General features: G+C 38.6%; 1 protein-coding gene across 1 annotated transcript in view; it reads right to left on the reverse strand.

Moving 5' to 3' along the window:
• Nucleotides 1–86: 86 nt before the first annotated feature.
• Nucleotides 87–15,189, reverse strand: part of STK38 (serine/threonine kinase 38) — a 34,888-nt gene continuing 19,785 nt past the window's right edge. The window contains exons 6-13 of the mRNA XM_007939400.2: nucleotides 14,642–14,796; nucleotides 10,326–10,428; nucleotides 9,432–9,493; nucleotides 3,546–3,663; nucleotides 2,374–2,497; nucleotides 1,810–1,905; nucleotides 714–808; nucleotides 87–217 (exon numbers count right to left, since the gene is read on the reverse strand). Coding sequence (XP_007937591.1) covers nucleotides 87–217; nucleotides 714–808; nucleotides 1,810–1,905; nucleotides 2,374–2,497; nucleotides 3,546–3,663; nucleotides 9,432–9,493; nucleotides 10,326–10,428; nucleotides 14,642–14,796 — 884 coding nt within the window. The remainder of the gene's footprint in view (nucleotides 218–713; nucleotides 809–1,809; nucleotides 1,906–2,373; nucleotides 2,498–3,545; nucleotides 3,664–9,431; nucleotides 9,494–10,325; nucleotides 10,429–14,641; nucleotides 14,797–15,189) is intronic.

The following is a 15,189-nucleotide window of genomic DNA, read 5'->3' on the forward strand; positions in this document are numbered from 1 at the left end:
TGGAAGCTCTTTCAAAAGTGTGTAAGAGGAAAACCATACTGTTGCACAAAGCACTCTGCTTGATTCAGGGATCCGTGCCAAGGGTACTATTTTGCTGCTTTCATGTAGGAAGGTATTGCCCCCCGAGCAGTCAGGCCTTCAAAGCGCTTGTATGTGTAATTGATGAAGACCCAATCTTTGTTCTTGTAGTCAGTCTCAGGGTGATTACTTGTGGCCACTGGGAAAGAAACAGACGTGAGAGTTGATTCACAGCCTTACCCCGATGGACTACTCAGTACTGAAGACGTGACATTCTGAAGAACACACCATGGTTTCTATTTGCGAAAGCTTATTCTTCACTCAAGAATTTTTTAAATTTGCTTGCTTAAATTTTTTGAACTTCCTATTTCTTCACAAATATTTTTTAAAGTTTTATTTTCCCATTCCTGTCATTTTGGGTTACCTAACCTGTAATTTAATAAATCACAACAAACTGATCTTTGTGACTTACCCACGCAGCTGAGCACTCTAAATATGGGGCTTTTATTTATTTTCCATTCAACAAGGTCTCACTGCTACCCAGCATGAGCACTGGAAAAATACTTACAAAGAATCTGAAGAAATGAAGCTCCTCTCGATGTTCTCTGTACCCTGATTTGTAAACAATCACCCCAAAACTGGAGGGATATAATGTGCTTATAAGGCAGCAGAAAGCAGTATGGTGGTATTATTACCTGTTGGCTTAAGAATATCAGATTCTGGAAACTCATCAAAGTTTGAGGTATCATCAATGCTTTTGATTTCAATAGATATTGCAGCAGGTCTTTCTCTGCCAAGAATAGACATGCCAAAAAATTACCATGGTTAAGAAATATATGGGTCATACTCATCAAGTCTATCTCGAAAAAAGAACTCTGGTCTGACACGAGGAAGACTGTTCACCAGCAGGTAGTATTTCTTTTCTTGAAAAAGCTTGACCCTGAAAAGTCAAGCCAACTGACTACACAAACAGTACTACTTATAATTGAAAAAATACACATAACTCAATCATTGATAGCTAGGAAGAAAGACAAGGATTACAATGAGAAATGAAAATCCAAAGTTATTATACCCCCTCCCAACTGCCTGCCTTGTCTGATAAAAAGAAACTGTTCCCTCCTCTATGGCTCTGTCCTTCTGCCAGAGATGCCAATGAGTAGGAGGGTGGCCAAAATGGCAGCAATAAGGACACAAAGATAAAAATCACAAGGATGCAAATCAGAACAGGTTATGACATAAATGATAACATCATCTTCTGCTTAGCTACCAACAAAGGCTAAGTGAGGTCTGGGACCATGGCAGGTGGTCTAGGCTCTCATTACTGTTGGCAGAACTCTACCATCCCCACCGTAACAACTTTCTTTCTCCCTGTCTCTCCACTCCTCTCTACGCCATCCCCCACCTCAATCCTTCTTCCATTTCCTTTCTCCTTTCTCAATCTTTCAGCGATATCCTCTAGCCTGTGGGCTGGGGAGTCCTGGTGGCCCCCAATGAAGAAGCTGCAGAGTTCTAGAGAAAGGCAAGGGCAGCATGCTTCTGAGCTGCTCCCTTCACCGTGAAACCCACACCGCTTCACTTTGTAAACAGCTGCTGGCTTCAACAGATCTCATGGCACCTGACGCAGGAAGCCCAACTCCCAATCCTGACCATGAATGAGAATCAGGAAAAGACCTAGAATTTCTAAGTTCTCTTCCCTTACTTGGCTTGGCAATAACGGGGTTTCCAAATTAGCAGTCAGTAAACTACAGACTTTCTGAAATAATCCTGAGAGCTCTTATATGATGGATATACCTGATATGCTCCCAGTCAACACCTTCAAAAAAAGAATTACTTTTGATTTCCTCAACTCCAGGGGCTCCAATTCTATGTTCCCATTCACAGCAGAATCTGGAAAAGACAGAGGTCTTTCAGCAAATTTCAAGCAGTCTCTTCAGGGAAAAAAAGGAGTATTACCTTTTTAAAGGGGGTAAGGAACCCTGATGGAGTGGTTAAGCACTTAGCTGCTAACTGAAAGGTTGGTGGTTCAAACCCACCAGCCACTCCACAGAAGAAAGATGTGGCAGTCTACTCCGGTAAAGATTACAGCCTTGGAAAACTTATGGGGCAGTTCTACCTGTTCAGTAGGGTTACTGTGAGTCAGCAATGACTCCATGTTGTTGTTGTTATGTGCCTTCGAGTCAGACCCGACTCATAGTGACCCCTCCTTGAGTTTCCAAGGCAGTATCACTACGGAAGTAGGGTTTAAGGGGTTGGGAGACAGGAATAGGAGGGGAAGGCAGCAAACTCGAGATACTGAAAGTTTAAAAAAAGGCTTAATTCAAGTCAAAAAGCTGAGGGGGTGGTATTCTCTGATACCTCAAAATTAGATCCTTGGCTTTCTCAGAAATGGGAACTTCTGGAGGAAAAGTCAAAGTTTCTTTCCAGTTCATCACCTTCTTATATGTCTCTTGAGGGGTCTCAGAACAGAAAGGTGGGTAGCCTGTAATAAAAAAGGAACTTCGGAGCTTTATACCCCAAAACTCTAAATCTGACTGAGACTATTCTCCTTAAGACAATTTTGTACATCTTTAAGGGCTACTCTGTATGATTTCCACTCATTCCAGAAAACATCTAAACCTATCTTTCATTTTCCCCTAAATTCCTAAACCCAAAGTGTGCCTTTGGTGCCACTATGGAGTCAGTTAATAGCTAAAGCTGGGAAAAGAAAGGAGGGCAGAAGTATAGTTGCAGGTATAGGAAGCACTGTGCCCAAAGACTGGAAATGAAAAGATGAAACAATATCATTAAGAAAAGACTTCACTATAGATATATCCTTTCATGTAAAATGCCAAACAAGTTGAGTCAGAACTAAGTATGGGTTTTAAAAAGCGACCACCATGCCTCTTGAAAGTAGGCAAGAAGACAAGGACTCACATACAGTATTACCCTATCTGCCCTCCACTCAGGTACACCCACCTCCAAAGGCATCCATCCAATGTTCCCAAAGGCAACACAGCCAGGTACCACACCCAATCATCCACACAGACGCACTTGGTACTACCACACATATATTCATCCTACTGCTCACTGGCAAACAGACACCCCCACAGATATGTCCCCTGAATACATAGATACACCACTCAAACAAGAGGGAGAGAGGTTATAGGATTCCATGCTTGAAGGCTTTGAGGAAAGAGACAGCCAATTAGAAGAAGTGAAGACTGAGGGAGCAATGCCCAGTGAAAGTGCTTGGCTACAATGGATATTTAATAAATGCCAGTGACTAAAAGAGTTGCTAAGTGAAATGCATGAAAGAGTAGATGAAAGAAAAACATGATAAATGATCAGCAGAGCAACCACAGGATGCCAGTAAACCTAAGAATATAGTGGGATACAGCTGACTCAAGCTCTGTCTACACAGGAAGCTTCACTTTTCAAGGCATGAGAGGTAAAAGTGCTTGGTCCACGCCCAATCGAAACGGATTCTAACTATCAATTTCAGGGTCTTCCCTGGCTGCACAGAAGTCCTCTGAAAGCATGCAACTTACCGATAAGCATTTCATACATGATCACCCCAAGCGACCACCAATCACAGAGCTTGTTGTACCCGGTCTGCATGAAAACCTCAGGAGCAATGTAGTCTGGAGTGCCTACTGTGGAGAAGGCCTGAAACAGGTACCACATGTTAGGGAGGCCCCGTCAGACAGGGGGGTGCCCAGAGTTCTGTTCTAGAGACCAAAGGCTGTGAGGACCACCTAAGGCTACCCCTAACCTGGACTGCCTGGTAGCTAGTGCCAAGCCTGATTTGCCAGAGTACTTTCCTTTCCCAACCTGAATAAAGGTTTGTTACTGAGGTTCTTCCTAAGTACAACGAAAGGCCTAATTCACTAGGCCAAAGGTATCTCTATCCTAACAACTACTACCATAATTTACTCACCACCCATTAAGTGCCAGGCTCTGTACTTGGTATGCTTATGAGCTTATTTAATCCTGACAAAACTTCTGCAAGAAGGACCTTATTAGCTCAATTTTGCAGATTAGCAAATCTGATACTCAAATGGCTACAGGTTTGCCCAAAGCCTCAGAACTAGTAAAATGTCAGAGCCCGGTTAGGAAATAAAATATCTTGCTCTAAATAATCTCTCTTCCCACCATATACACTCTTTGATTTCAGAACATCATAAAGAGAAGTTTTATTATTAAAAGCTAAACTTACATCCTAGAGGTCAAAGGTTTATGTCTATCTACCAAACTTAAATCATTTACATAAATGGTCTGAGAGGAACATTTTCTAAACTGCAGGAATTTACTCTCATAGACCAGGGCAGAGGGCATACAATCAAAGCCTTCTAAAATGTTAAACATCTGAAGTCTTACCACATGTAAGGCTCTAATCTAGGTGCTCTGAATGTTATATACAGTTTAAAAGTAAAAATTAGGTCTATGCTGTCTTTTTAAAAATATTTATTATGAAGTACAGTGCCTAAGGCATTTGACTGCTAACCAGAAGACTGATGGTGCAAACCCACTAGCCATTCCTCGGAAGGAAGATTGGGCAATCTACTTCCATAGTGTACCACTTCAGAAACCCAAGGAGGGGTCACTATGAGTCAGATCCGACTTGACAGCAATGCATTATTACAAACGTACAGAAAAAAAAAAAAAAGCAATACACACACATGTACCACTTACCATATCAAAGAGAGGTTAACAATCTACCATACTTGTTCCTGATCATTCATCATTTTTTAAAAAACAAAACTACAGAACCAATTAAAGCTCTGTCCCGTATGTCCCCTCCTCCGTCCCCATAGAGGTATACACTGCCCTAAAGTTGTGCTGACCTAGTATGAATAGGCTCATAAATAAAGTTACTTTTTGTATTTAAATTTTTATCAAAGGGTTTTGCATTGTAACGCATCATTTATATAATGCTACAATATGATTTTCAGATTTATTCATGTAGCTCTAGTTCACTCACTGATCTTCTGTACTACACTATTCTGTTAAAGGAATAAGTCACAATTTCTTTATTCATTCTCCTGCAAATGGACACTTAATGCTGCTGCAATGTTTCACTATGACAAATAGCACCTAGAAAACACTCTTATTAATACCTCCTTGGAAGGTGCTGGATCTTGGGTTATGAACATCTTCAATTTAATCAGGTATCTTCCAGTTGTCCTCCAAAGTGGTTATACCTATTTAAACTACCCTAGTAGAGGTGAGCTCCTAATGCTCCATCTTGTCAACATTTGGTTTCATCAGATTTTAAAATTTTTACCAGCCTGATGACAGTGAAACAGGATCTTCTTGTTTTCTGAATCTGCATTCTTAGTTCTAGGTTGAACACATTTTTATGTTAATTAGCCACTCAGGTTCTTTTTTTGTGAATTCCTGTTCAGATCCTTTGCCCATTAACTTTTTCAGTTGTACTGTCTTTTTTTTTAGTTCATAGAAATTCAGAACACTAAACCTTCAAACCAAATATCTTCTTCCAGTATGAGGCTTTTCATTTTTATCATGATTCTTTACATAACGTACTATTTGTCACATACCAATAAAAATGTGTAATTTATGGACATATGAAGCATAAAAATGAAAATGAATTGACCCATGAGTTCAACTGAAGAACCAAAATATTACCAACACCACTGAAGTTACATATGTACTCCTCCTGGCTTCTCTTCCTAGCCCTCTATGCTGAATTTTGTGTTTATCATTCCTCTGCTTTGAAAAAGAAATCTAATTTTGCCACGTGTATCTCTCTAAATGATATTTTATTCAATTGTTTGTTTATGAACTTTATAAAAATGGTATAATTCTATATAAACTATTCTATTTGATTTTTTTTCCTTCGGCATATTTCTAAATTTGATCCAGGATACCACATGTATCTGTAGTTCCATTATTTTCACTGCTGTAAAATAGTCATTTTCCTGTTGATAAACACTGGGTTGTTTCCAGTTTTTTGCTATTAAAAAAAAGCAATGATCATGTATCTCCTGGTGGACAAGGCAAGTTTCTCCAGGGCATATGACTAGGGATAGATCGCTGGGTTGTAGCGTGCACCTGAACTCTAGAAGGCAATTCCAAAGTAGTTGTACTATGTGGTCATCTTTTCATTTTGTTTATGTCTTTTGATATACAGAAGTTCATTTATTTGTTTTCCTTTAAAGTAGTAAGATAAGTCAAGTTTTTCTTTTAGGGTTTATACTTTTTGTAACTTATTTAAGAAATCCTTACTTCCAGAACTAGATGGTGCCCGGCTACCAATGCCAACCACTCAGGAAAGGATCAAATCTGGAAATCCCAGATAGAGTGGGAGGAAAAACGTGGAACAAAATCCAAACACTCAATAATGACCAGAATTACTGGTCAGAGGAAGTTTGATGAGACCTCCAACACTATGGCCCTGGAATACATTCTGCACCTGGAATAAAACTCATCCCCAGGGGCTGGCTCTCAGCCCAACAGTTAACAAGATGTACATGCAAACCACTCAACCCAGGATGACGCACTCACATACTCTATGGTAAAACAACCCTTAGAGCAATGGACCATGGGGCACCAGAGGACCAACGTTCAGGTTGAGGAAATGCAGGACAAATAGGAGTGCATAAACATAGAGGCACAGGGGGAGGGTTACAGGGCAGGGAGGGGAGGAGACTGGGTTAGGGTTGGACACGGTAAACGAGGAGTGAAACTAAATGTACACGTAACGTTGAATGTAAAACAAGCTTTTAAAATAAAATTTAAAAAAAGAAAAGAAAAAAAAAAGAAATCTTTCCTTCCTCCGAGGTCATGAAAATATTGCCTTATATTTTCTTCTGAATTTTTTAAAGTTTTTTTTTCCACATAGAATTTATTTTTGTATATACTATAAGGTAGGAATCCATATTTCTTTTTCCCATAGAGGTAACTATACACTGTTTTCTTTTAGATACAAATATTAAATATCATAGATTTCAGGGTTTTTTCCTTAAAGCTTTAAAGTCTGAAACATGGAATGGGCCCTCACCAAGAGGGAGTATTTTCATTCTAATCATAACTGCAGACACCCTTCAATTTAAAGATTGGATTTATTCCAGCAAAGCTGAATGTTAAGTAAATCCTATTTGTTCAAAGACTTCTATAATAAAACCAGAGATCTATCTCCACAGGAAAGGATTTACTAAGCATTAAAAAAGCTTCCAGAGTTACAAAATAAAATCAACAGCATGGTCAAAACTGTGATACAAGAGCAATGCTCTCACTCTAGGAGCTAGACTCTTTCCGTAGGAGTGCACTCTCATTGTACGTCACTTTTAGTAGCAGGTTTTGCCTTTCTAATCTAGGGACTGTCCCCTTCCCAAACATTTCTCTGCTTTCCATCCCAGGCTGTCCTCTAACTCCAAGCTCTCAATGCTTCAAATTCTGTGCTCTTTTCTTCCTTCTCATCTCTGGGTATTTATGTCTTCTAGAGCTGTACCCTGTAAGGGCTCTGCTGGTTTGTGAACAGTCATTGCAATCACACCATCTGCTCTAATCTTATTATTTCATTTTAGGGAAAAAGTAAATAAAGCACTTTTCTTCCTAATTAATCACTTCCATAAATTCTACCTTTTAAAAACAAAAACAAACAAAAAAACTGACGCCAATGTGTACTTCATCCATTATGTCTATGGTTTAATAACTTAAAGCATATTTCCTAATCAATTACTGGAGCCAAAGGTTACTCAGGACCACGCAGCTATTTAAAACATTACGATATGATTTAAGCAGACAAAAAATGAAGCTAAAGTCTCTACTTTTTCTAATGGTTTGCAACAGACTGAAAAGTAATATACTGGGTAAGCAATTACACATGTTAGGCTTAACCTAGAGTACTGAATTTTTATTAAGCATTAACTAATATCAAACTTCATCTTGTTACCAGCTGAACAGGATCACTCATTAAAGACCAAAGAAATAAGTTAACTGACTTTCTGAAGACTGATAGGTGGCATGTTTTCTTCAAGTTTTACCAAAAGAGATAATAAGGATAACCTTAATTAATACCTTTCCATTTCTACTGGAGAGAAGAAAAAGACAAAGGTCTTAATCATAGCATAAGGGCCTTTGCTTAATTCAGATTTTTTTTTTCAAATCTTTTTAATTTTTAATGCATATCTAACTCCAAACCAGCAAATGGTGAAATCTCCTTCTTTATGTGCCAGTAAGTGGTTCCAAGTAAGTCTGAATGACCCTTCAGAACATGTCAAAAAGCATGCTTGTCTCAGAGTATAAGGATAATGTAAGGCACTTAAGCTTAATTACCCCCCAAAATAAATGTCAGCCCAGTAACCAAAGGTTAAAGACAGGCCTGTTTTTAAAAAAACACACACACAGAAGAGTCTCTCACCTTTTGCTACCTTTCAAAATAAATATAGATAAATACAGTTTCCCAACAATGGAGGAGCTATTATTTAAAGGAACAGTCTCCTTAGTGGAAGGTCTTAACATTGACTACATAGGACACACACCCAGAATCCTTTTAAAATTCAGATGCCTAGATTATACCCCACACCAACTAAATCAGAATCTCTGGAGGGGGATCCAGGTATTAATAGAGTCTAATGTTCCCCAGGTGCTTCTGATGTGCAACCAAGGTTAAGAACTACTAGAGAGATATACTAGAAACATCTAGTTTATACTATATAAATACACATAGATATACAGAAACAACTCTAATAATTTCACAACTAGATATCAAGAAGTCTATGCTGTACTTCAAATATGAATCAACTAATCATCTACTGTTAGTAAGAGTTTGCCAAGATAGTGATACTTCATTGGTGAATCTGTACTATTTAAATAACTTACAGTGTATACCAAGGTAAGGACAATAAAAGTATTGATTTTTAAGCTTGTGGGGCATAATTTTATATATGTATATAAAAACACTTATAGAGTAATAATAATCATTTCCCTTATAGTTCTCTCCAATTTTTATCACCAACTTCTTTTTTCCACTGTAAAGTGGGGAAGCATGGGACAGGTGGACTGAGTCGTCTTGACTTGCCTAAAAGAATCAAAATTTTTAAAGTTTGAGAACCACCACTGCCTTAAAGCTCTAACTAGATATCTGTACTTAATTTCATTCTGAGAGTTCTTCAACTTTATAATGACAAAAATAGAGAAAAAGTGGAACAGGGAAGAAAGGGGTTGCCACCAGTGTAAAAGGTCAGAATAAAGTCATCCATTGAAAACGTCACAACCAAGGCAACTTAATATTATCTGCCTTCCTTCAAAAGACTCCTTTGGGTGCTACCAACATAATAGTGTTCTATTAGGGTGATCTCAAAGGAAGGGACATGATGCAAACATTTATCAAATATAAATTTATAAACATGTATTTTTAAATGTATTCACACTTTATTTGTAGCATTTCAGAAGCCACAGATACTACTTACTAGTTGACGTCTATTTCTTTTCCAGGTTTCTGCTTTTCTTTTGGAATTCATGTTCTGGAAGGCTAAAAAGAAAGAAAGCAAGTTCTAATCAAAGCTCAGACATGAACGGTTGATTATCTGTCCAGGCCGTTTCAAGCCACATGTAGTCTTACTTTTCTGCCCATACATCAGGAACACATCATGACACATTTTTCAGCAAGTCTGTAAGCCCAAATCACATACTCTAGCACTAATTTAAAGAATCACACACAAGAGTTCTAATTCAATAGTACTTCCAAGTGGGTCATGTAGCCAGACAGGACATGGACAGGCCTTAAATCAGAATCACAAGGAATTTAGTCTGTATCAGATTGAAATCTGAAGCAAAGGTCCCAGAGTTGACCGAAATCATTCACAACTTAAAATCACCATCACATTTCAAAGAGTAAGGACTGTTACATTTCCAGGATTGCTGAATTTATGATACATTATTTGACATAGGCTTCTCTAGGATGAACTGTAATTTTGCTACATACTGGTCAAGTGAAAGTAACCCTCATAAAGATAAGGCTCTTTCTGACATGATAGAAAGAAGCACCTAGGAAAATCTTACTGTTCCCAGGACTTCTTCCTCTACTTTTGTTCACCCCATAATCATCCCCAGTAACCTTCGCCCTGGTGGCAAAATGGTTCAAGTAGAACTGCAAACAAAGCTTGTTCTGACATCTGCTTTAAACACACTCAGCAGCAGCACCTGACAACACAAGTCAGTCAAACCTAGAAAGGTATTCTTAGTTTCTAAAGGTTCATGCTGTGAGACTCTCTTAATCTTCCCTGCTTAACTTGGTTACCACGGAACAGCTCTTGTACACCCACTGAAGCGACAAAAAGGCCAATATCACTGTTAACACTTACTGAAATCACTGGGGAGGCTGTGGTTCAGATTCCTATAAAATTCTGTCCTATGTGCTTTTTTCAGTCCTGTGCAAAGGCCAAAGTCAGAAAGTTTCACATGGCCCTATGAGGGGGGGAGAAAAAGGTGATGGTGGATGAACATTCATGGATTGTGGAACAGAACATTAACTTCTCCAGGCTCCTCCCAGTATCTGTTATATCGCCACAGCCAAAATATACTGGCTTTTTTCTTTTATTACAGGGAAAAACAATGAGATTTTTAAACATCACCCCAATAAAACTATTTTCATTTTTTGCATGTATCTTTATCTTTGTCCAAATATACACTTTAAACATAGCTGGACCCTCCATAATATCTAGGCACAATTACACTACTTCTTAAACTAATGCTGTTAATATCCTCTGTGTTTCTATATGCTCTTCAAATTTTAATGCTTACACAGCAGTCAATTGGCTTAATACATCATTGTTTACCTAGCCTTCTCCTTAATCCTGGATATTGACTCTATTTTCAATTCTTTGCTCTCATGTAATGAATTATAGTCTATGAAACCCTATTAAAAAAGAAAACAAACCAAACTCACTGCCACTGAGTAAATTTCAATTCATAGCAACCCTCCTTGGGTTTCTGAGGCAGTATCACTACGGAAGTAGATTGCCCAATCTTCCTTCCAAGGAGTGGCTGGTGAGTTTGAACCACCAGCCTTGTGGTTAGCAGTCAAATGTCTTAGGCACTACATCACCTGAGCTCCTATAAAACCCTATAGGGCAGTTCTTTTCTGTCATACAGGGCTGCTATGAGTCAGAAACAACTTGATGGCACACATCACCACCACTGTGGACTATGATCAACCCTGTGACAGAGAAAGGAGCCCTGGTGGTGAAATGTTAAAGCAGTTTGAACCTATCAGGAGAAAGATCTCTCTGCAGAAGACAGATGTGGTAGTCTGCTTCTGTAAAGATTTACAGACTTGGAAACCCTATAAGGCACTTCTATTCTGTCCTATAGGGTCATGATGAGTTGGAATCAATTCGATGGCAGTGGGTACGGTTTTTTGGGTTCTGTGACAGAGAAAGCCTGTCTAATAGTACCTGACACAGAGGAAAGCCTTCATAAATAGCTGGTAAGTGATGAGTAATTGAACAAATCTTTGTTCATAATGCATTTTCTCCTTTTGAATTATTTCATTAGGATAAATTCCAAGGAGTAGACTATTCCAAAGACAAAGGGAATAAATATTATTTCATAATTTTTGATAAATATTGCCACACGATATTCCAATTATAAGCCTCTGACTTTATAATTCTCTTCAAGGAAAACTTACCCTTCCTAGGAACCAGGCACCATGGTCAGTGCTTCAAATATGTTGTCTCATTCCTCACTCTTAAATCACACATTATAGATTCAGAGAAATTAAATGGCTTGATGGTGAAATGGTAGAGCCAGAGCCAGAAATCAATCCATGTTCTTTCCCCACAGACCAGAATGACTTCTGCTCTCCACAGAATGACTTCTGCTCTCCAAACCGCCCCTCTCTCTTCTGGAAAATGGGGATAATAATATCTTCCTATCAAGAATGATGAGAATTAAGGCATGTAAGCTCCTACCATAGTGCCTGGCACACAACTAGCCCTAATTTAAGAGAGAGGTGAAACTTGAAGTAGGTAAGGTGGTAAAACAAAAACAGAGAGAGGGCATCCTGATATACATGGATCTACATCGCTCAAGGTCACACAATTACAAATGATGTGACCAAGGTTTGAGCCCCAATGACTTCACCATCTGAAGTCTTTATGAGACCATATATACTGCCTCCTTCAGTAACCCTCACACTTTAACACAAACTTCCCAGGGCACAGGATCCTGCTCAAATGGGTCAGGTGTTGTTTTGTTTTGAAAGAAATACCATTAGATTTGGCTATGATTGTGTGTGTGTGTGTGTGCAAAGAAATACCATTAGGTTTGGCTATGATTGCGTGTGTGTGTGTGCCTGTGCTGGTGCACATGCGTGTGTATGTGTAGCAAGGTAAGTGTCACGTAAGGACAATTGTGAGCTTACTAACTTGGTATCATTTTTCAGACTTGCAGGTAACTTGTTCTACAAGACAAGAAATGGAATTTAATTTACAGTTCTCATAATTTACCTGGTGTTCTGGTTACCTAGTGCTACTCTAACAAGAACTTACCACAAATGGGATGGCCTCAATAAACAGGAGTTTATTCTTACAATTTGGAGGCTTTAAGTCCAAGTTCAAAGTACCAAGCCCTAGGGGCTGGGTGAGAGCCCCTCAACCTTGGGGCCCAGCTCTGCCTCCTGTTCCTAGCCCACTGGAGCTAGAGGCTTTTCTTCACTCAGACAGCTGCTGGCTGCTGAGGCTGAGAAGCCCAAGGTTGACAAGTAAAAAGGCACAGTCCCGATGTTACCAAACCACATGGCAGGACATTAATTTAAGTCCATTGTAAGTCCCAAGGTCAGTACAGCATAGCAGGCTGCTGAACAATGACATAGCTACATGCAGGGTCCAAGCGTGCCATAAACTAGAAATCATTCCCAAGGCTTCTCCTTATATATATAGGAAGCAGACCACATCTCAAAGGCAGCTACTCAGCTGCTTGTGGTAGATCCCACCATGGAGTTGATTGCCAGTGTTATCATGGGGATTAACTACCCCCAGCTGCCCAGCCACTCAACCAGGCCCAGTCAAGTTGACACGCAACATAACCACCACACATGGATACCTTTAAGAGAGGAGTATGTCTTAAAAAGCAGCCCCTGGAGCAAATGCTATTCAAGCCTAGACTTTCAGGGAATTCTGTAGCTATTGTGAGTACACAACAGGAACTACACACTTATTTTCATTTCTACAATTTATGTGACTGAACACATAAATGAGGTTGCTTCTGAGCATATTTCACTGTAAGTCTGGGTTAGCATATTATAGAGAGCAAATTTGCAACTAACAGGGTCCCCTACTCCTCCTCAGCTATAGTGAGTACCCAAGTTCTTGGCCTTCAATATTGGTCAGACTGGAACACAGACTACGTAACTAAGCTTGCATTATGGCACTTAGGGCATTTAAACTCAAGCTCACATAAGGTGGATGTAGCGCTTTATTAAGAATACATTAAAGAAAACAAACAAGAATATATCAGGACTTAATGAACAGAAAAATACTTTTATATAGTGTTAAGTTTTGAAAAGCAAAATTACTTTTAAAGCTACTTACTTTTAGAATGCTATTTTTATGTAAATTACTGACAAACAAAACGTACTGATGCTATTATGACAAGTAGTAGTTATCTTTCAGAGATGGTGATAGGTGATTTTTCTTCTTTACAACATTGAACAAAACTGTTCAAATTCCCTTTGTGTATGAATTATTCTTATAATAAAGAAAAAAGCTATTAACCAGAAGAAATTGCCTGGCAAGTCTCTTGCCCTCTTGAAACAGAAAGATAAAGATTTTCAAAGAGAGTAGACAAAATAACTCAAGTATAGTTATCAGAAGACAGCAAGAAAGAAAAACACTCCATAAATTACTTTTCAACTTGATAGAAAATTTCATCCAAGATATCAATTGTGCATAACAGAACATAGTATTCTAGAATTTTGGAGCTAGAAAGAACGTTAGAGCTTCTCTAGATCAGTATATTCATTTTAAAGATAAGAAAAGTAAGGTTCACATGGCTGAAAAGATTTGTCAAGAGTTATCCAGCAATTTAGTTTGCAGCACAGATTATCTTCTAATTTATTATGAGCTTAGGAATCAAGCAACAAAGCTTATTTACATGTCTAAAGATAATATAAACAGGTCATTAAAGAGGCAGAGCAGACTCGTCTTTAAGTACAGGACATATGACTTGCAATCTGGACTTTATGACATGTTTGTTTGATTTTGCTGAAAATATTTCAGGTTCTTCTTCCCCTACTTCCTGGTTCGTGGGTGAGTTCCTCATTAACTGATGAGGTTGCCAAAAGAGGGGTTCAATAGGTGAGCCATTAGTAGTTAATTATATGCTGAAAGGATGACTATCAGAATAATCTTCTTTATTACAGAATAATCTTCTAAATCAATTTTGTTCTTGATCATTTTAAAAATGTATTTTAAGAGGAATGTTCAATCAAATCATAAAATCACAGTTTATCATTCAAGCCTTTCAGAGAAATGACAGCAAGTTTACCTGTCGAAAAAATATAAAGCATCTCACAGCTCCCTCTCCCCTCCTGTGATTACCACAGGGGTGCAGGTGTTAATGCAAAAGCTAATCAGATCAGTAAATACAAACTGTTCCCACTGTTAGCCCCTGCGGATACCTTGCTGTCCAGGAGAAGGTTGTCTGGTTTGATGTCTCTATGGATGAATCCAAGCTGGTGAATGGAGTCTATGGCTAATACAGTTTCTGCTATATAAAACTGAGTCTCCTCTTCACTCAGGGTGTCTTTTTTCATCAATAGAGTCATCATGTCCCCTGGAGACAAAAAGATACAAAGCCACCACACACACACACACACACAAACAAGCCATGAGTAGGTGCCAGTTTTCAGATACGTCTTCCCTATCTGCCAACATAAGAGGGGCTAAGCAGGCCCCTGGTGTGTTCCAGAGATTGACCCATACTGCCAACGTGGGGGAAAATGGTAAGTGGTTTCTAACATTTAAAAGGTAAAAACCAAAACCCTACAGACCAAAGCACTTTCTCACACATAAGCTGAATGATGCTGACCACAAAGTTGTGATTTACATTTTACTTGTGAGATAAAAAAAGGAAATTTCCCTCATACAGTGGGGAAAAAAAATTATGTACATAGGTATATATACATATATATATATATACACACATATACATATATATATATAAACA

Source organism: Orycteropus afer, unplaced genomic scaffold (genome assembly GCF_000298275.1).
Source record: "Orycteropus afer afer isolate SDZICR_OR568_19922 unplaced genomic scaffold, OryAfe1.0 scaffold00059, whole genome shotgun sequence".
NCBI classification, from domain to species: domain Eukaryota; kingdom Metazoa; phylum Chordata; class Mammalia; order Tubulidentata; family Orycteropodidae; genus Orycteropus; species Orycteropus afer.